At 42.2% G+C, this 20,415-nt stretch overlaps 1 protein-coding gene across 1 annotated transcript in view; it reads right to left on the reverse strand.

Annotated features, from left to right (window-relative positions):
• Window positions 1–6,031: 6,031 nt before the first annotated feature.
• CEP72 (centrosomal protein 72) overlaps window positions 6,032–20,415 on the reverse strand; it is a 42,973-nt gene continuing 28,589 nt past the window's right edge. Inside the window, exons 12-14 of the mRNA XM_065398385.1 lie at window positions 14,762–14,888; window positions 9,442–9,553; window positions 6,032–6,188 (exon numbers count right to left, since the gene is read on the reverse strand). Coding sequence (XP_065254457.1) covers window positions 6,032–6,188; window positions 9,442–9,553; window positions 14,762–14,888 — 396 coding nt within the window. The remainder of the gene's footprint in view (window positions 6,189–9,441; window positions 9,554–14,761; window positions 14,889–20,415) is intronic.

Consider the following 20,415-nt stretch of genomic DNA (forward strand, 5'->3'; position numbering starts at 1 on the left):
AACATTGCCATTATGCAGTAAAACAGCTTTAAGACTCGTCTTCGATGAATCAATGAACAGTCTCCACTCATCTGGATCGTGAACGATGTTGAGGGCTGCCATCACACCTTCGATGTTGTTGCAGGCTACAAGATCACCTTCCATGAAGAAGAATGGGACAAGATCCTTTTGACGGTCACGGAACATGGAAACCCTAACATCACCTGCCAGGAGATTCCACTGCTGTAGTCTGGAGCCCAACAGCTCTGCCTTACTCTTGGATAGTTCCAAATCCCTGACAAGGTCATTCAGTTCACCTTGTGTTATGAGGTGTGGTTCAGAGGAGGAGGATGGGAGAAAATGTGGGTCCTGTGACATTGATGGTTCAAGACCAGAAGTTTCATCCTCTTCCTCGTCTGACTCAAGAGAGAATGATTCTGGTGCATCAGGAACCGGCAGTCCTTCTCCGTGGGGTACTGGGCGTATAGCTGATGGAATGTTTGGATAATGCACAGTCCACTTTTTCTTCTTTGACACACCTTTCCCAACTGGAGGCACCATGCAGAAGTAACAATTGCTGATATGATCTGTTGGCTCTCTCCAAATCATTGGCACTGCAAAAGGCATAGATTTCCTTTTCCTGTTCAACCACTGGCGAAGATTTGTTGCACAAGTGTTGCAGCATATGTGTGGGGCCCACCTCTTGTCCTGATCTCCAATTTTGCAGCCAAAATCAAGGTGATAGGCTTTCTTAACTATAGTGGTTATATTGCGCTTGTGTGATGCAAAAGTCACTTCACCACAAACATAGCAGAAGTTATCTGCACTGTTCACACAAGTACGAGGCATCTCTGCTCACTTTGGCTAAACAGAAATGTGTCCCTTTGCAAAATCAAACACTGACAAATAAGAGAGCACGACGCTGTATGATTTCTAGAGCTGATATAGGGCAATTTGTTCAGCAGAGTGATGTAAGCTTGGTTATGACTGCATCATCCATGACTTCTAGGAATAACATGATGCAATTCATATCATGTATGACGCAATACCAGCTTCAGATTGCATCATTCATTGTTTTGCCTAAAAAGCAAGTACTGTCCAAACCCAGTCATAGATTTATTCATAGATCCAGTCAAAGATGTATTTTAGTCATTTCTGGTTTAAACTGAGATCCCTTCCCTTTATAACTCACTTATCCTCCGCCATTCCCAAGTCAAGGGTCGTATATACTGACCCAATAGCATATCTTGAAAACTAGAGCCTATCAACAATTTTAAGCATCATTTTCGTTCTCAGTGACCCAGAATTAGTAAAGTTTGACTACATTTATTTCAGAAGCATCTTGGCTGTAGAGCAGTGTAATAAGCGAATGTTGTGTGTTATCTGAAAGCTGATTTAGCAAACTAGCTCCTTTGCTAGAGCCCACTCATCTTTTGATCTCATCTGCTGGTTTATTTATAGTCAGCTTAGAATGCCTAGAACTGTTGGTGTAGTTGTATAGAATCATTTAAAAGTAGGCTGGTGCTTAGTACACCTGCCTCTCTTGCCAGACAATGTTGACCATTCAGTGAAAGCGTATGCCATAAGTGTGCTTTGCGCTCGTGAGTTTCTGCATTCAAGAATACATTATGCATATAGCACATTTTTGGCTGTTTGTTTTTCCACAATGTTTTCTAATTGCAAATACAAAAATCATTCAACATCAAAGGATGCTGCAAGCACAAACGCAAAGGTAAAGTTTTAGTTGTTACTGTAGCTGGAACACTTTGGGCAAGTGTGCCTAACTCACTAGCTCCGCTGCAGCTTCTTGTTTGTCCAGTTGTATATCCCTGGTCTAGTTCCGCAACTCAGTCCACGGATTTAAGAAATTACATAGATGAGATGGACGGGACCAATTCCCTTTCCTAAGCCATGAAATGATGGCAGAAAATAGTGCTTATGCTACATCTCACTTTGGCTTAGATGCTGATTCTTATTTTTCTATTTGTTTTCATATCATTAACATATGTCTTCACTACACAGGTACCCTAAGTGATCAGCACTTGGGTCTAAGGCCCTGAGTTAGTGTAGCCCAGGTGCGAGCAGCCACAATTCAAAGCCATACCCAGTTACTCTGTCATCAATGGTGCTGCACTTCTCCATTTGTCACTATAGCTTCTGGAGGCATATCTCATGGTTCTTTGTGCTGCTGTAAGTGCTATGATTCTTTCCTAGTGAATTATGGGCGAACTTGTTTGTCCTTCTGGGCAGATGGAGGGAATTGTGGGAAGGCGGTGGAGGACTATCGGTGCTGAAGTGAGTCAGTTTGCATGCTCACAGCAAGGTGGTGGAGGACTATCAGTGCTGAAGTGAGTCAGTTTGCATGCTCACAGCAAAGGTGGCTGGTTATCACCCAGAATGAAAGCAGGCTCTAACCCATGCTCCCAGCTATGCCTGAATGCACTAAACTCAGGTGAGATGTGCGTGTGGCTGAGAGGGGGCTACAGGGGCAACACCTGACTAAGAACCTGAGCTAACTATACTGTGAGGACATACCCTCAGACGACGGGGAATTTCTAGGCATTGAGACTTCTTTTCTTCCCTAGTTTCTCTTTTGCTCCTCTTCACTTTGTTTTTGTGCTTCTTTTCCTTTCCTCCCTACCCCCTTATTTAAAGTAATTGAAATGACTTCTGTTTACCTCAGTTTCTCATATTCACCATCTTTTCCACCCAGCTAGAAACCCAAGTCCCTTTTCCCCTCTAACAGCAACAATCACTGGGAACTTAGAAATAGGGTTTGGCTAATTTCTTGCAAATGTGTTTACATCACTCTTACTGAGCTCTATCCATTGCAAAAGTGTGCTCCTTGGCCTTACCTCTGACATTTAAGATGTAAATATTATGCTAATATTAAGGTGGAAATTTGCACCAGGAAAAAGTGATCTGCTGGTTTTACACTATGTGCACAATATCTTAGTATTTACAATGTATTTATACAGCACTATGCATTATGGAGTATCACTAAAGACTATCATTTATATTTATGCTGTGTTGTAGCTATGTCGCTCCCAGTATATTAGAGAGACAAGGTGAGTGAGGCAGTATCTTTTATTAGTCCAACTTCTGTTGGTGAGAGAGACAAATCATTTACAGGAGTCACTTCAGCCACCACTGAAATGGATCTAGGGGGGTGAAAGATAGCACATAGCAACCCTACACATCAATGTAAAACAGGAAGTAAAGAATCCTGTAACCAACGGAGATGCAGGGGGAATTGTCCTGATGGACAATGATTCAAATTGGGATTTAGCTCGGATGCTGGGGCTAGCCCTTCAACCCTTGCATACAGGGCCATGGTATCTATAGAGAGAGTAAGCTGGCAGGATATTGGAAAGAAAGCTTCACTCACGTTCGAGGCACTCTTAATGCTATGCTAACACAGAGGATCAGTACCAGCCAAGGGGAAAGGGCAACTTTCTGAATCACCAATAGCCTTTCTTGAAGCATAGGCATGTAGGCAACTTTAGCTTCTCCCCTACCCCTCAATAAACAACACGTTTTTTTTAAAAAACAGCTGTTTAATATCACTTTAATGAATAGTTTTGTACCATGACTAAATTTGTCCAATTTTAATAAAATGAGATAAACGAGCTTCTGTTCAAAGCTCAACGTTTCATTCATTTATTAACCCAATCCCACAGCCTAGTTGTCTACATCCAGGCAGCATCATGGGAATTTGTTCCACAGCTTCTATCTAAACAGGAACCAGACCCAACCCTGCTTATCACATTCAGACTAGCCAGGATTCTTGCCAGTCATTACCCAGTGACAGCCCACATGATGAATATGATTAATGAGGGCTTAAGTTACCATGAACGTGCAGGCGACTGCTATGAGTACATAGGTATGATATTTTTGAGGTTTGTTTATGTATTAAGTTCATTGGAAAGATTCCCAAAAGGAAAAGCACATAGAATAGAATATCAGGGTTGGAAGGGACCTCAGGAGGTCATCTAGTCCAACCCCCTGCAGGCATGCGTCTGACGAAGTGGGCATTCACCCACGAAAGCTTATGCTCCAATACATCTGTTAGTCTTAAAGGTGCCACAGGACCCTCTGTTGCTTTTTACAGATCCAGACTAACACGGCTACCCCTCTGATACTTGACTCTCTTACATAATACTTATGGGAAGTCTCAAGTATAAGAGAACCCTTTTGACTAATCCAACTACAAAAAAACCTTCATTTTTTAAAGTTATATATACACTTTTACTATTGCTTCCCTCAAGAACAGCTGTTAGTAAAAGTGACTTGTATTTACTGTATATCAGAATTGAGTAATTAGTATGAGATCAAATTTGAATTTCTTTTATTAGAAAAAGATTACAAGAAAAATATTCAAGAAAGTTATGAATCAGACTATAGTTAAAAATAGATTATACCTGATCCATTTTTATTGGATAAGAGAGTAAGCTGCATCAGATATTAACTGCTATTTTTTTAAAATCAGACAAGATATTCATAGAAACATAGAATATTAGGGTTGGAAGAGACCTCAGGAGGTCATCTAGTCCAACCCCCTGCTCAAAGCAGGACCAACACCAACTAAATCATCCCAGCCAGGCCTTAAAAACCTCTAAGGATGGAGATTCCACCACCTCCCTAGATAATCCATTCCAGTGCTTCACCAACCTCCTAGTGAAATAGTGTTTCCTAATATCCAGCCTAGACCTCCCCCACTGCAACTTGAGACCATTGCTCCTTGTTCTGCCATCTGCCACCACTGAGAACAGCCTAGCTCCATCCTCTTTGGAACCCCCCCTTCAGGTAGTTGAAGGCTGCTATCCAATCCTCCCTCACTCTTCTCTTCAGCAGACTAAATAACCCCAGTTCCCTCAGCCTCTCCTCATAAGTCATGTGCTCAGCCCCCTAATCATTTTCATTGCCCTCCGCTGGACTCTCTCCAATTTGTCCACATCCTTTCTGTAGTGTCCAGTTTTGGGCCCCCCACAATACTCCAGATGTTGCCTCACCAGTGCTGAATAGAGGGGAATAATCACTTCCCTCGATCTGCTGGCAATGCTCCCACTAATACAGCCCGATATGCCGTTGGCCTTCTTGGCAACAAGGGCACACTGCTGACTCATATCCAGCTTCTCATCCACTGTAATCCCCAGGTCCTTTTCTGTAGAATTCAATGCACATTTGACGGGGAAATTTTCTGCTGGCTAGAATCCACCCTCTTTGTGGTGCCTGAGAGACCAAAGAGGGCGGATCTCAGTAGAGAATGTGACTCTTAGTGTACTGGTAGGTGAAAGAGTACCAGAGTACAGCTCATACTCAGTAAAGTTATGGAGAGTAAAATAAAAGCCTTAGACAATGATGGCTGTTTAGGGAAAATATTTGATAGTGTTATTTGTAATGGAATAACTAAAGTTACTATCAATCACACATAGGCCAAAGGACTATCACAGATACATTCTTTGTAAAGTTTCACCTCTTGTTACAGGTGCTCACCCACAGTGGAATTGAAAGAGCAAGCAGTGAATATTTTCTATTTCCCTAAAAAGTTTCCCTTCTAAACCATGTTTAATGTTACATTTGATAATATGGACAGCAGTACGCAGTGCATAAGTACAGATCAGTGCTATAATTCAACTTATGTTATACTACATTTATATATATAAAAATATGAGCTATGTCCTTGTGAATTAACTCAGCCATTGGCACTTAAGGTCCTGATTTCAAAATAATAGTTCTAAATTTGAACTCACATTTAGCTTTAGGTAGCCCTGAGTTCTGGACTGAAAGTGCTCAACCAAAATTTCTGACTGGGTTTAAATTGCCATCATGCACATCCATGTTTCTGTAAAAAAGAAAGTGAAAATTTGTTCTGGAGAAGTCTCTGCTGAACAATTTATATGCATAAAGACAGAAAAACAATTTTGAATAAATAAAAGGTATCAAAGACATCAACTCATGGTGCAGTTGTAAATGTTTGCTCACACAGTCAGATAAACTCAAGGGTGTCACCTCTTATAAATCATTTACAACAAACTTCCTTGGATTGTCACTAACACCTGCTGTTGTCCATGTTGCTATGAGGATGTTTATCCATTGTTTTTTTTAACTGATTGTAACTCCAGTGTAGCTGCTCAACTTCAGTCCTGTGCCGTGTACATGTCTCTGCTAATTCTTGCAGGAGATGCTCATTAGTAGAAACCAAAGTTCTGCAAATAAACAATCCAAACATCTAATTGTGCTTATTATTTCAACCATTTTATAAAGTCTTTTTACTTCCTTTCACATTTCTATTGGGTACTACTATTTCTTTGTAATTCTATTACGGAATAAGCTATTGTGAGCTATTTTCCCCCACTTTGAATGTATAAAAGAAGAGAGATTTTTAGGAATAATTTATGACCAAGTAAACATTCCTTAGCGGAAAGATTTATCTCAATAATACATTTCAAATAGAAGTGCTCTCCATATGAACAAGTTTGCCTTCATTGGACTAAATCCTCAGCTGACGTAAAATAGTATTATGGAAGTTCTGGCCAACTATTTTTTAGCCACTGAAACAACTATAAAAGAAGCTGTTGTGTTAATTTTGAAATCCTCATAACTGCCAAGATATAGACATACTGTACTACGTTACCTTATTACGGCAACCCTCCCCACTCAGAGGACTGCACAGACTCTCACCCCATATGTTTAGGGCACCGATGGGCAAGACCAAGGATGTTTTGTTTTTCCAAATCCAAAATTGGGATTTATCAGATCCACATTCCATTTTATCTGAAGCTTCCCCCCTAGTTTTGTCCCATCTCCAGATCATGTTGAAAGGAAGTTATACAAAGCAATCTTTCAGATATATACTGACATTGATTCTAAGAATAAGTGTCAAAAATTATAAGTCATACAAAAACAAAGTTTATAAGGGGAACTTTTTCTAGCATGTATGCACCATGGCCATCTCAAAATAAGGCCCAAATCTCATCTCCCCAGAACACAGAGAGAGAGAGCAACTTACTAAAGCACAAAAACACAACAAAAAGGGGCTGGGGTCATGCCCCTTCTATCCTCTCACCAAATGAATTATTCTATAACTGGACAAACATTAATTTCTTATTAGTAGATCACATCACATATCATGTATTACAAGTTTAGAATATAAAACTGTTCGCTACATTACAGATCCTAAAAAGGTGACTATTTAGCGGCCAAGAGAACTTGTTTCAGGTGATTTATACTGGGGACAAAGGTCAGTCCCAGAAAATGCCAGAATTGGCTCCTAGCCAGAGTTTCACCATCAGCCCCTGGAATCCATAGTCCATCCACCACAAACGGAGTGGATAGGTATATTTTCTTTAGTATTGACTTGAGTTAATCACAATTCTGGGAGCGGATGTTTTTTAGCCTATCGCACCAGGACATTCTGACTCCAGCAAGTTGTGGTTAACAGGGAGGCTCTATGGGCTGCTGAAGAAGATTCAAATCCTTTGTGAGGGATGCTACAGCTGCATCAACCTCGTAGAGAGAATCTGTAGCTTCTGTAGAATAGCAGGGCCTGCTTAAAATGAGTTGTTTCTATGAGACCCTATAGGATTTTTGCCACAGTATCTGCCACTGGTTTAAATCAGCCCACGTTGATCAATGGCTGAAAGTCATTACCATTGAACAGAAGGCCTACATTACACTGAAATAAATTGGTTGTTTCAAGTTCATCTCCTCAAATAGCATGTAACTACATCACAAAAAACCACACAGTACTCAACCCCTCCCCGCTGACTGTTTTGGCAGAGGGGGCAATGTTTAAATGGGCATGGAGACGAAGATATTTTCTGCTCCCAAGAGATGATCCCGCCAGAATATGGCTGAAACTTATTTATTCAATTCATAAAATCAGGCATCTAATCCCCAGGACACTGTACAAACATAAAACATTAGTAGGCCAGTGCGTATGGCACTTGGCACTGCCAATACCTCTGCTGCTATCTCTTCTGGGGATAAACAGCGTCCTTCAGATTCTAGTTCTCCCAATTTGACAGAGCACCACTAGTCACGTAATTAAAATAAAATAATTCATTACACATTACAGTCCTTACATTCAAACAATAATAAAATAGAGCAATATTTACACCTTCATAAAACATGTCTATAGTCTCTCTTGTACACAACCTCTCCAGGGAGTTAGCCCAAGTCAGGGGTCTCCTTTCAGCAGTGAAACTGGAGGCCTTTCAAGCTGTTGCTTAGCAACCCATCTGCTCTGTCCTGTCTTCCTCTTGCTGCCCAGCTATTTTCCTCCAGTGGGAGGGCCAGCCTCAATTTCTCCCTCTCAGCTAGTGTCTTTAAACAAAGATTCAGGATTTTCCCCCCGAGAGGTGTGCGTGCAGAGCACTAACATTCCATCTCAATTGATACAGAACCTAGAAGGAAATCCATCATCCTTTTTTTCCCCCCTTCTGCGCAAAATGCATGAGATCTAGCACATTACACCTCGCTGGCAAAATGGATGTAGTGCTGCATCAGAGAGGCACACAAGGCCTCCAACCAACTAATTCCAGAGGGTGTCACAGCACACTGTACCAGTTTCAATGGGCAGATTGATGGTCACCTGATGGCTAAAGGAACAAGTAGAGAATGCACTTGCACTCCCAGAAGAAATCGGAAAAGCAGCAATGTAGTCATCCCTGTGTACTTTTATAAAACATTACAAGATAGACTTCAATCCCGCCCAGAGAGCCCTCCTCTGGTAGAAGTATACTTCAGGCAGTGGTCCTTATATAGGCCCAGGGCCTGCTTTCCATAGGGGGCAGGAATTCTACATTTTTAGGGCTAACTCCATTAATTGACTTACAGTGTTAATTCAGACCCCCACCCACCCATCTCAATTTGTTGCTGCTCATTACTTCTCAAAATTATGCACTAGTGGAGATGTCATGAAGCGGAATGGAAAATTTGTATCTGATCATTTTCCTTCTGTAATTAAAAATTTTAATTCATCCCACTCACCCTCCTCCAGGATAGTAAGTTATTCAACTTTCAACTGAGTATAAATCTACAGTTTAAAATTTGAAAAAACAAATGAAATATTTAAAATGTTGCTGTTGATTTAGTTTTATAGATGGTCAATTTAAGAGGTAGAGAGCTGGCTGAGCAGACTGGTTGCTAAGCAGCATCTTCTGCTGCCTCTGCCTCCACAGCACCTAAAGACAACTCCGTACTCTGGACTAAAAATGTACTACAGAGCAGTAAGGAAATCATCAAGTAAACTTTCCATTGTTGTTCATTAAATACTGAGACGAAAAGGCCTACTATGTTTACATTTTAAATGTATTGAGCATCTTCCACTCATAGTAAACATTTAACTGAGAAGCTCTGGTACATTAATATAGAATGAATTTAAAATTTCAAAGTACTCAATATGCCAAGGGTTTCTAATATAGTTTCTTTTATTTCTGACCAGGATCTTCAATATACCTGTGACTTTCCTGCAACATCTCTGTGAGCTCCTGAATCTGATCATAGTGCTGAAGACGCTGTTTCAAGTTGATGTTTTCACTTCTTAACTGTTGATTCTCGTTTTGCAGATCTAAAATTCAAAGAGACAAAATATCTTAAGGAGGCTACATCTCTTGATGAAAATTCAACCTAACCTCAGAGGGGTAAATATTGTACAGTAGCATAAAATAAGACTGAATATACATCCCTTAGATGAGACCTACAGTTGAGAGCCTGACCTTTTGTGCCAGTTAAAGATCCCAAAATATTCTTCATGAGCCTGAAGTGAAGTCAATGACAGGCTTTCCATTGATTTCAGTGCAGCTGGGTTGAGCTCCAAAATTAAGGGCATTAAATTAAAGCCAGTGCCCTGGCCAAATTTCAACTTACATTTTAACTATAAACCTCCCCTTGCAGTTTCCATCTGGCTGGCCCCTGTGAATGAAGCAGGTCCAGCTCCCTTGTGCCAGAGCAAGTGTTCCCATTTTGCCAATTTAGGAGGGTGAGACAGCACCTGTGGGCTATAAAGGATCAGAGAGCGAGAGACAGCTGGTGAATCAGAACCTGTAAAGATGAGGGCAGGTGAGGGTTGCCTGGCAGTGAAGAAGAAGGCAGGTAAGCTGCTGCAGACTGTACATTTGGGGGTGGGAGAAGGCTGAAGGCCAGAAGAACAGCAAGAGGGATTTGCTGGGTGGTGGTGGGAGGATGAGGAGAAGGAGAAGAATAAGCAGAAGCAGCCTGCTGGCTCCAAGCCAGAGAGCTGGAGCCACGGGCTAGAGAAGGTTGAAGGCAGGGGAGCAAATTACCTGCTGATATCTCCAGACCTGCAGAGCTGGACCCAGAAGAAAATGAGTAACTCAACCAGAGGTTAGGGGTCTATTACAGGAGTGGGTGGGTGAGGTTCTGTGGTCTGCAATGTGTAGGTCAGACTAGATCATCCCTCACACAATCACGATGCTCCCTGGCAAGGAAGCTCCCAGCAGAGAGGCTGTGGGCGTTCCCCCAGCTCTCCCTAGCAGGCACTCCAGTTGAAAGGGTTGGGGGGCTGTCCTGGTGTAAGGTCAGGAAAGGATGGCACTGGATGGCTGGGACATAGTGAGGGATGCTGGACCAGTATGTTGCCTGTACTGTTTTGACTATGGTGGGGAAATATGGACTATGGCTGTGGGACATTTGTTATAATTTATGTTCGTGGGACTTTGGGAATAAGTGACCCCACAAGGGCTATTATTACACTTGGGATGATGCACTGAACTATTTCTGGGAAGTCTGAAGAAAGGAAACTTAAGCAGTTGCACCTGTCATGCTGTATCCTGCAGCAGGACAGCGCTCAGGTGGGACTGCCCTATGACACCATTGTAAGTTGTATTTTCACCTGCTGTTTTAAACTGTTTATAGTAATATAGTAGCTTGTTAAGTTTGTAAAGTGCTTTGGGATCTTCCAGGCTGAAAGGTGTTATATAAATATAAGAGTATTATGAACTTCAGACACATTTCTATTTCCCTAAGCCTAAAATAATGCCTTCTGGTTAGCACCCCAAAATCTTCAGGCTCCAAAATGCCAATACAATGCATTAAATTGGTGGGAGGACAGGAAGAGGATCAGGAAACGTTATTTTTATAGTTTTAGAACTAGCGATGATGAGCCTAATTTACTGCAGATCCCCCTTCTTTACAGATAAGGTGAATGCTGGCAGTGGCCACTCCATAGTTAACTTGGAAGCTAGCCTAACTCACTCCTGCCTCCCCATATAAACTCATCTTTCTGTGATTCTGAAGAGTTATATGGCACAGGGGAACTGTTTGGGTCTCCCAAATGTTGACTTTCAGACTTCTGTGGATGTGTGCGTGAGTGAAAATACAATTTTTCTAAAGGAGGTATAATTTTAGTGAGTGCTTTTTAGCTGGACTCCACTGTTTAGCTCTCAAGATTCCTCCAGCCCTACACATCTATGATTCTCTGAAACACGCTTTCAGATTTCATTATTATTATTATTTTTTTTCAAACTGAGTGGGGCTTTGTTTTTTGGAGGTGGGTAGGTGGGTGTTCAGGTAAATTATGTTTCCTATTCTTTGGTACTGAAGTAGGTAACAAGTAAAAGTGTCTAGATGAAAAAAGCATGAGAAATGTATTGAAGACTACTAAGGCTCAATAAGGCACCAAATCATTTTAAAAAGGGACTCTGTCAATCTTTTTTGGACCCAAAATGCAGATACCATAAAAATCTAAAGGGACAATTTATAACATTTGTTATTTAATAAATTACCATTGGTGTGTGCAATACAATCATCTGTAATAAATGCCCTCAGTATTAAACCGAGCAAAGGAAAGTTTCCTAACAGTGAGCACTAAATGGTGGAAACTGCATCATGTAGAAAGTACGGTGAAAAGCACTGGTGAATGTTATTGTAGTGAACAATGCTGCATTGACCAGGAAGGATGGACTGGATGATCTAACAGGCCTTTTTCACCAGTTATTTCTATGAGTTTATATATGTCTCTTCCTGATGGGATGCAGCTATTGTTGCCCTATATGAGAATGTTTGTTTGCCTGAAGAGATGCTGATATTTGCTAATTGGCTGGTTCCTGAAAAAGTAAACGAGAGTATTCATTCAAATAAAAACTAAGTTTACTTACCTGGCATCTGCAATCCTCTTCCATCATTTTTTATGAACATTTGTCCAAAGAAATTATGATTTTAATGTTCACAGAAAGGAAAAAGGTCACATTCTTCTGCAAACGTGAATTTGCGCTGAAAGCGCAAGAAGGAAGTGTGAAATTGAGTGACAGGTATTATCCTGGCTCTAGTGCTTTCAAGGAGGACAGAATTCATCAACGTGACAGTGGAGCAGACTCAGGCCAGGTCTACACAATAAACTTACATCGGTATAACAGTCGCTCAGGAGTGTGAAAAATCCATGCCCCTGAGTGACAGTTATAGAATCATAGAATATCAGGGTTGGAAGGAACCTCAGGAGGTCATCTAGTCCAACCCCCTGCTCAAAGCAGGACCAATTCCCAACTAAATCATCACAGCCAGGGCTTTGTCAAGCCTGACCTTAAAAACCTCTAAGGAATGAGATTCCACCACCTCCCTAGATAACCCATTCCAGTGCTTCACCACCCTCCTAGTGAAAAAGTTTTTCCTAAGATCCAACCTAAACCTCCGCCACTGCAACTTGAGACCATTACTCCTTATTCTGTCATCTGGTATCACTGAGAACAGTCTAGATCCATCCTCTTTGGAACCCCCTTTCAGGGAGTTGAAAACAGCTATCAAATCCCCCCTCGTTCTCTTCTGCAGACTAAATAATCCCAGTTCCCTCAGCCTCTCCTCATAAGTCATGTGCTCCAGCCCCCTAATCATTTTTGTTGCCCTCTGCTGGACTCTTTCCAATTTTTCCACATCCTTCTTGTAGTGGGGGGCCCAAAACTGGACACAATACTCCAGATGAGGCCTCACCAATGTCGAATAGAGGGGAATGATCACGTCCCTCGATCTACTGGCAAAGCCCCTACTTATACAGCCCAAAATGCCGTTAGCCTTCTTGGCAACAAGGGCACACTGTTGACTCATATCCAGCTTCTCGTCCACTGTAACCCCTAGGTCCTTTTCTGCAGAACTGCTGCCTAGCCATTCGGTCCCTAGACTGTAGCAGTGCATGGGATTCTTCCGTCCTAAGTGCAGGACTCTGCACTTGTCCTTGTTGAACCTCATCAGATTTCTTTTGGTCCAATCCTCTTATCTCTACCCTCCAGCGTATCTACCACTCCTCTCAGTTTAGTGTAATCTGCAAACCTGCTGAGGGTACAGTCCACGCCATCCTCCAGATCATTAACCTCCAACCTAACACCAGTGTAGATAGCACTATGGTGATGGGAGGGCCTCTCCCGTGGACATAGCTACCACCTCTTGTGGAGGTGGATTAATTCCATCAACAGGAGAAGCTCCCCCATCGGCGTATTAGCATCTTCACTGAAGGACTGCTGCAGTATTTTAAGTGTAGACCTCCGGTTATTAGTACATTCATACCTGATTGGATGGGTTCCTTGGCTTCCCAGGGACTAGTGGGAAGAAATGGTCATAGAAAGCATAAATGGTAATCCCTGTATAACTGGTGTTCTTTATCCCTTATCCCAGATTCTGGGCACTTCAATGTGTTGACACTAGACTGATGTCACTAGCATGTCAGGCCTTGTTACATGGCATGCCTCATTGTTGCCCTGATACTTACTCATGAGGAAGGGGGGGGGGGGAGTGGAGTTTGTTAGTGGATGAAGTGCATCTTTTGTTTTGGCATACTGGAACTTTATTGATAGGGCCACCAGAGGGTATCATGTCACCAGGTTAATAGTAAGATCCACATCTTAACGCTAATAGACTTATTAATAAGGTTGCAGTCAGTGGACTTTAACCCATACTTATGTGTCCTTATTCTATTCTGGTTGGTCTAAGCAAATTTAGAATCTATGCTGGATGTGCAAACACACTAAATAAGTAAGCATTAAGAGAAAATTTGTCCACTGTAAATGTGGTTTGGCTGAGAAATTGTTGATTATATCTTTAAAACAGTGAGCTACAGCCTCCGCTCTGCTGTTGCCCTTCTCTTTGAATCTCTCCACTGGCTTCCCCTTCTCTGTCACATCAAACATAAGCTGCTTGTGTTCACTTTCAAGGCCCTTCACAAATCAACTACCATGTTACCTATTGTTCGTTGTCAATCTGTTCATGCTTGCCTCCGATCAGCCCATGATGCCAGTCTCCACTGCCCATTTGTTAAATTTTCAAACAAGCACCTTTGTGCCTTTTACCACACTGCCCCACATGCTTGGGAGGCACTCACTGTAAACATGCACAAAGCTACCTAATTAGCTACCTTCAAATCCCCCCTTTGCTGTGATGCCTACAAAAAACTTGACAACAGGTAGGCTGCTGGTGTGCACAGACCAATGCCTATTATGCTGACCTATGTTGTCTCATTGTTTCCTTGTACTCCTGTCTATATTCATCTATTGTCTCCTATTTAGTTTGTAAGACCTTTGGGGCAGAGACTGTCTTTTTGTTTGCTGTACTACTCCTATCATAATGGGGTCTTGGTCTATATGTAGGGCCCTAGGCATTAAGGTAATACAAATAATAATTGCCATGGAAGTACTTGTGGAATGAGGTACTACTTGGTGTGAGTAAAGGCATCATGATCTAGCCGTAATATACAAATTAAACCTAAAGACAGAACACAGATATGGGTTTGCCTTTGACACAACAGTTATTAAAACAAGTGTTTTTAAAAACTCACCAGTAAGTTGCAAATGTAATGAACTAGAACGGTCTGCATTTTTCACATTCTGTTCCACATTTAACAGATGAGCTTTTAAGTTAGTGTTCTCTTCCAATAACTGGTCTAAACGTTGCTTCAAGATATCCTAGTGACATTTAAAAAATTAAGAAAAACAGAACAAACCTTAAAAAGGAAATTGATAACAACTGAACAGTTTCCCAGTAAATTATTCTTTGAAAGTCTAAACATGATTTTGTAACACAGTAAATCATAAAGCAATCACCACTGAAAATGAAAAAGGCAAGACCTGGTATTCCTGATTTATTTTGTTTTCTGTAACTTGGTTCCATGGAAAACAAACATTACAGCAGTCATTGAATCACAATAGTCCAGAACTTGGGAAAGCCTGGTATTCCCCTGGATGGATTCCCAGGGGAATGATATCGACAGGGATCCAGATTCACAGCCTTTATGGTAACTGAGCTGCTGACTGTCCACAGCAAGAGGGATTTTCCAGATGGTGAGAGTCCATATAGTCACAATGGTAACTACTTTCTTCCTGGGTCCACGGCTCACAGTGCTGTGATGTGAATTTATTTCACAGAGTAATTGTAACTGGCCATTACTGCCTTGAAATGGCAGTCTCACAGCCAAGCAGAAGAGACAACTTTTTGCCAAACTTATCCATCTTCCTAGATTCCTTGTCAGATGAAGTTGTTTTGGATTGCTCAGCAACAGCTGACGCTGCTGAAGATCAAAGACTGGATTAAGTAAAAAAAAAAACCCCAAAAAACAACAACCCCATAGTGCTATTCACTCACATGGTATAATTAATCTGGCTTCTTGGCCATAAACTCCATAGCAGAGAATTGCTTGTGTTCTTTCATTTTGCTCTCAGGCACTGAGGATGAAGGTACAGGATGGCACAGGAAAGGAAAGACTCACAAGTAGGGAAGGAAGGTAGTATCCTGGACTGACCTACAGTGCCAAGTGAAGTCTTGACAGAATAATCCTGGTTGGATACAGATCATATAGGAGGCTGTGATGGGACACACTGGCAAGTAGATTAATGAGGGCCTGTGGACCCACTTAGCCCCATCCAGCTACACCTGCAGTAGATGTCAGGTGTGGAGTGGAGTTAAATCAAATTCTAGCTCTGTTCCTGGCTGACCAGGAAGGGGAACAGAGCTCTGCTTCTCTCTCTATGAAAGAAGCCCAGTTACAACCAAGAGTCTGAGAGACAGAACCATAAAAATGTAGGGCTGGAAGGGACCTTGACAGGTCATCTAGTCCAGCCCCGCCCCCCAACCTCATGCTGAGGCAGGATCAAGTATACCTAGAGTCAGACCATCCCTGATATGTCTGAATAACCTGGTCTTAAAAATCTCCAATGACAGGAATTCCAAAACTTTCCTTGGAAGCCTATTCCAGTACTTAACTGTCCTTATAGTTTAGGAAGGTTTTTTTTCCTGATATTTAAACTAAATCTCTCTTGCTGCAGATTAAGTCCATTACTACTTGCCCTACCTTCAGTGGGCACTGAAAGCAATTGATTACTGTCCTCTCTTGTAACACCTCAACTTGTCTCAAGACTTACCAGGTTTCCCCACAGTCTTCTTTTATCAAGACTAAAGATAAAGTTTAACCTTTCCTCAGAGGTCAGCTCTTCTAAACATTTCATTTTAGTTGCTCTCCTCTGGACTCGCTCCAATTGTCCACATCTTTCTTAAAGCGTGGTGCCCAAAACTGGACACAGCTGGGTCTCACCAGGGCCAAGTAGAATGGGACTATTATCTCCAGTGTCTTACTTACAACACTACTGTTGATACACCCTGAGTAATATTAGCATTTTCTGCAACTGCATCGCTGCAACTGCTCATATTTGAGATGCACTATGACACCCTAGGTCCTCTTCTGCAGTTCCACTGCCTAACCAGTAATCTGATTTTGTAGTTGTGTATTTGATTCCCCCCGCCCCTTCTTAAGGGTAGTACTTTGCACTTGTCTTTATTGAATTTCATCTTTGTTTTCAGACAAATTCTCCGATTTATCAGGGTCACTTAGAATTCTAATCCTGTTCTTCAAAGCGCATGCAACCCCTCCCAGCTTGGGGCCATCTGCAGGTTTTATAAGCACTCTCCCCACTCCATTTTCCAAGCTGGGAGGGGATGCAAGCACCTTGGAGGACAGGACCTCATGATGGCTGGACAAGTCTCCCACCAAATGGGATGACTGGGCCCAGGGAAACTGATCAAAAGGAGTGGCTGTTTGAAGACAATCCCTGAATAGAAGGGCAGAGTCCTGCTGAAGACTCTCAGATGACCCTGTTTTGAGTTCTTAACTCTTAGGACTTGAGTGCCTTAGCCAGAGGGCTAAAGCACCACTGCATCAGATCCTGTGAGAGGTGGCAACTGACTGTCAGAGATCCACACGACAGGATGAGTAGTGTCACAAGGAGGTACCACTGAGGTGGGAACTGTCTGAGGGTACGTCTACACTGCAATTAAAAACCTGCAGCTGGCCCGGCAGCTGACATGGACTCACGGGACTGGAGCTAAGGGGCTGTTTTAATTGCAGTAGACTTCTGGGTTCAGACTGGAGCCTGGGCGCTAGCCTGGAAATCTACACTGCAGTTAAACAGCCCCACAACCCAAGCCCTGCAAGTCCGAGTCAGCTGAGGGTGTCTAATTGTAGTGTAGACATACCCAGAGAGGCCTAGGACAGAATGGCTTAGGTGTACACATCACCTGATAAGACTAGATATCTACACTGGATCTTGTTCAGAACATGGGAAGTGTATTCCATTAAATGGAGACCTCACTTGATATCAAAAGCCTCACCCAGTCAGAAAAATCCTCTGGGGTCAAAGGGAAATGTTCAGTCACTATGCATGGAGCAGGTGATGGACTAACCATGGAAGGGACCAGAAGATATGTTACTACATGGATTTCCCATTCCTCTTGAATGTGGAAAGAGTAAGTTATGACTGTGATATCTAATGCAATAATGGCCACAGAGGAGTTGTAAAGCCACTTTGCTGAACAGGTGAGTGTTCCTTCTGTCAAAGCTAGGACCAACATTCAGGCTGCATGCTGGAAGGCAGGATTTGGGTCTTAGATCTCAATCTTCCTCCACCTATAACACCTTAAGCAACACCCCTTTTTCCTTCTGAGACCCCAAAATCACCCCATGTTTCTTCCATTACCCCTATATTCCAGAATTCATTGTGCTTTTAGCAAAAAAAAAACAAAAAAAACCAACCTCCAAACCCCGCCAAATCTCCCCAAAAAACCCAAACTAAAGCAAATCTGTGTGCAATAATAAATAAGAACTTAATTTAAAATTCATTGTGCCATACTGAGCCAAAGCAGATATTTACCTTCAGAAAACAAAGGTGACAAATGGCACACTTTAAAATATATCAAGGTACAAATTATGCACATTGAGAACTTTGAAAATTGCCTAGTCCTGAAAACTGTACACTCAAACCTTATTACTGCAACCATTTACATTCAGGCAGCTAATTTTACAACCAAGCAATAAATATTTTAACATCAAGTTTAGATTATATAGAAAACAACTCTTGTCATGTGGGGGAGAGGGGAGGGAGGGGGGAAGGGGAAGGGTTGGCAACCTACTTTTGGATCATGAGCCCAAAATTCAGAACCATTGTTTTACGAGGATAATGGAACAACCAGGAATAATCCACATGGATTCACAAAAAGAACAAATTCAGACAAACCTGAATGCTTTTTTGATGGAATTACAAAATTAAAGGGATGAAAAAGACAGATATTTGGATTTTAGTAAAGCATTTGATACTTAAAATAAACTGAATTAATAATAAGAGTATGGGCACTGTTAAATTGGCTGAAAGAAAATAAGTCTCTTCTAGATTCTATGAAAAAGCTGCCCAGTGTGTATATTCACAGTGGTCAAGCTTAAAAATGTGTCAATTGCCATACCTTCTTTAGTATAGGGAGTACTGCAAGTATTAAGCATATGGACATACAAGAAATGCCACAAACATCAAAGTAACATTATCTAGGCAAAATTGGAAAGATTAGGCATGATCCCTGTTAAATCCTCAATTTAATAGGATGAAAGCCTATCATAGTATTAATAATTGGGGGGAGGAAAGTGGTTCAATCCCTCTAAAACACACACAATATATTTCATAAACATAAAGGGAACTAGAAGTTGTTTTTAAATTTAGTAACTATTTAGTCTTGGCATCAAAGTATTTCACTTGAAGAGGAAAAAGAAGTTGATACAAGCTGCTTACACAGTGCATGCTAATGAGCAAAGAGAAGATCATCTGAATCTTTCCTCTGAATTGTCTGACCATTTGATATGATAGGATGCTACTGGGAGTTTGATCAGAAGGTAAGTGTAATTAAACCTAGATTTCCAAAAGAGTTCAGGTAACACACCCAAGCATGGGCTTTGGTATGCAGTTTACAAATATTTTGAAGTATTTGTGGACTCACTTGCCTCTCCATTGCACTTCCCATATAGGCAGCACCAGCAGATCTTTAAACGACTAAAAGCACACTCAACAGTCATTCTGCATTTGCTCAGCCTGTTGTTGAACCGCCCCTTGCTGTTGTCAAGATGCCACATGTGTGGCTTCATAAGCCACGGCATTAAGGGGTAGGCGGGGTCTCCCAGGATCACAACAGGCATTTCGACTTCTCCTACTGTGATATTCTGGTCCAGGAAGAAAGTCCCTGCTTGCAGCTTCCTGAACAGGCCAGTGTTCCAAAAGATGCGTGCGTCATGCACCTTTCCGGACCAGCCTGCGTTAATGTCTACGAAACACCCACAGTGATTTACAAGCGCCTGGAAAACAATTGAGAAATGCTTCTTCTGATTAATGTACTCAGTGGCTAGGTGGTCTGGTGCCAGAATTGGAATGTGCGTGCCATCTATCGCCCCTCCGCAGTTGGGGAAGCCCATTTGTGCAAAGCCATCCACAATGTCACGCATGTTTCCCAGAGTCATGATCTTTTGGAGCAGGATGCGATTAATGGCCCTGCACACTTCCCTCAACACGACTCCAATGGTTGACTTTCCCACTCCGAATTGATTAGCGACCGATCAGTAGCAGTCTGGAGTAGCCAGCTTCCACAGTGCAATCGCCACATGCTTCTCCAACAGCAGGCAGCTCTCATTCTCATGTCCTTGCGCCGGAGGGCTGGGGCAAGCTCATCACAGTCCCATGAATGTGGCTTTTCTCATTCGAAAGTTCTGCAGCCACTGCTCATCATCCAAGACGTGTGTGATGATGCGATCCAACCACTCAGTGCTTGTTTCCCGAGCCCAAAAGCGGCGTTCCACTGTGGTCAGCACCTCCGTGAATGCCACAAGTAATCTCATGTCATAGCTAGTATGTGTGGCGAGATCCATGTCGCACTCCTCTGGCCTTTGTAGTTTAAGGAAAACTCCACTGCCACTCATGACGTGTTGGTCAGAGCGAGCAGCATATACTGGTCAACACTTCGGGATCCGTTCCTGCAGACCAAAGAGGCAGAGCCCGCAGTGCACAAACCGTTGAAAGATGGCGCCAAATGAGGATGCAAGCACAGAGATTGCTGGGATGCAAAGCAATGCATCACGGGGCCAGGGGATAGGACCTAGGATGCCACGTGACCGCCTCCGTCTTCCCACAA

The sequence above is a fragment of the Emys orbicularis genome, chromosome 2 (genome assembly GCF_028017835.1).
Source record: "Emys orbicularis isolate rEmyOrb1 chromosome 2, rEmyOrb1.hap1, whole genome shotgun sequence".
NCBI lineage: Eukaryota > Metazoa > Chordata > Testudines > Emydidae > Emys > Emys orbicularis.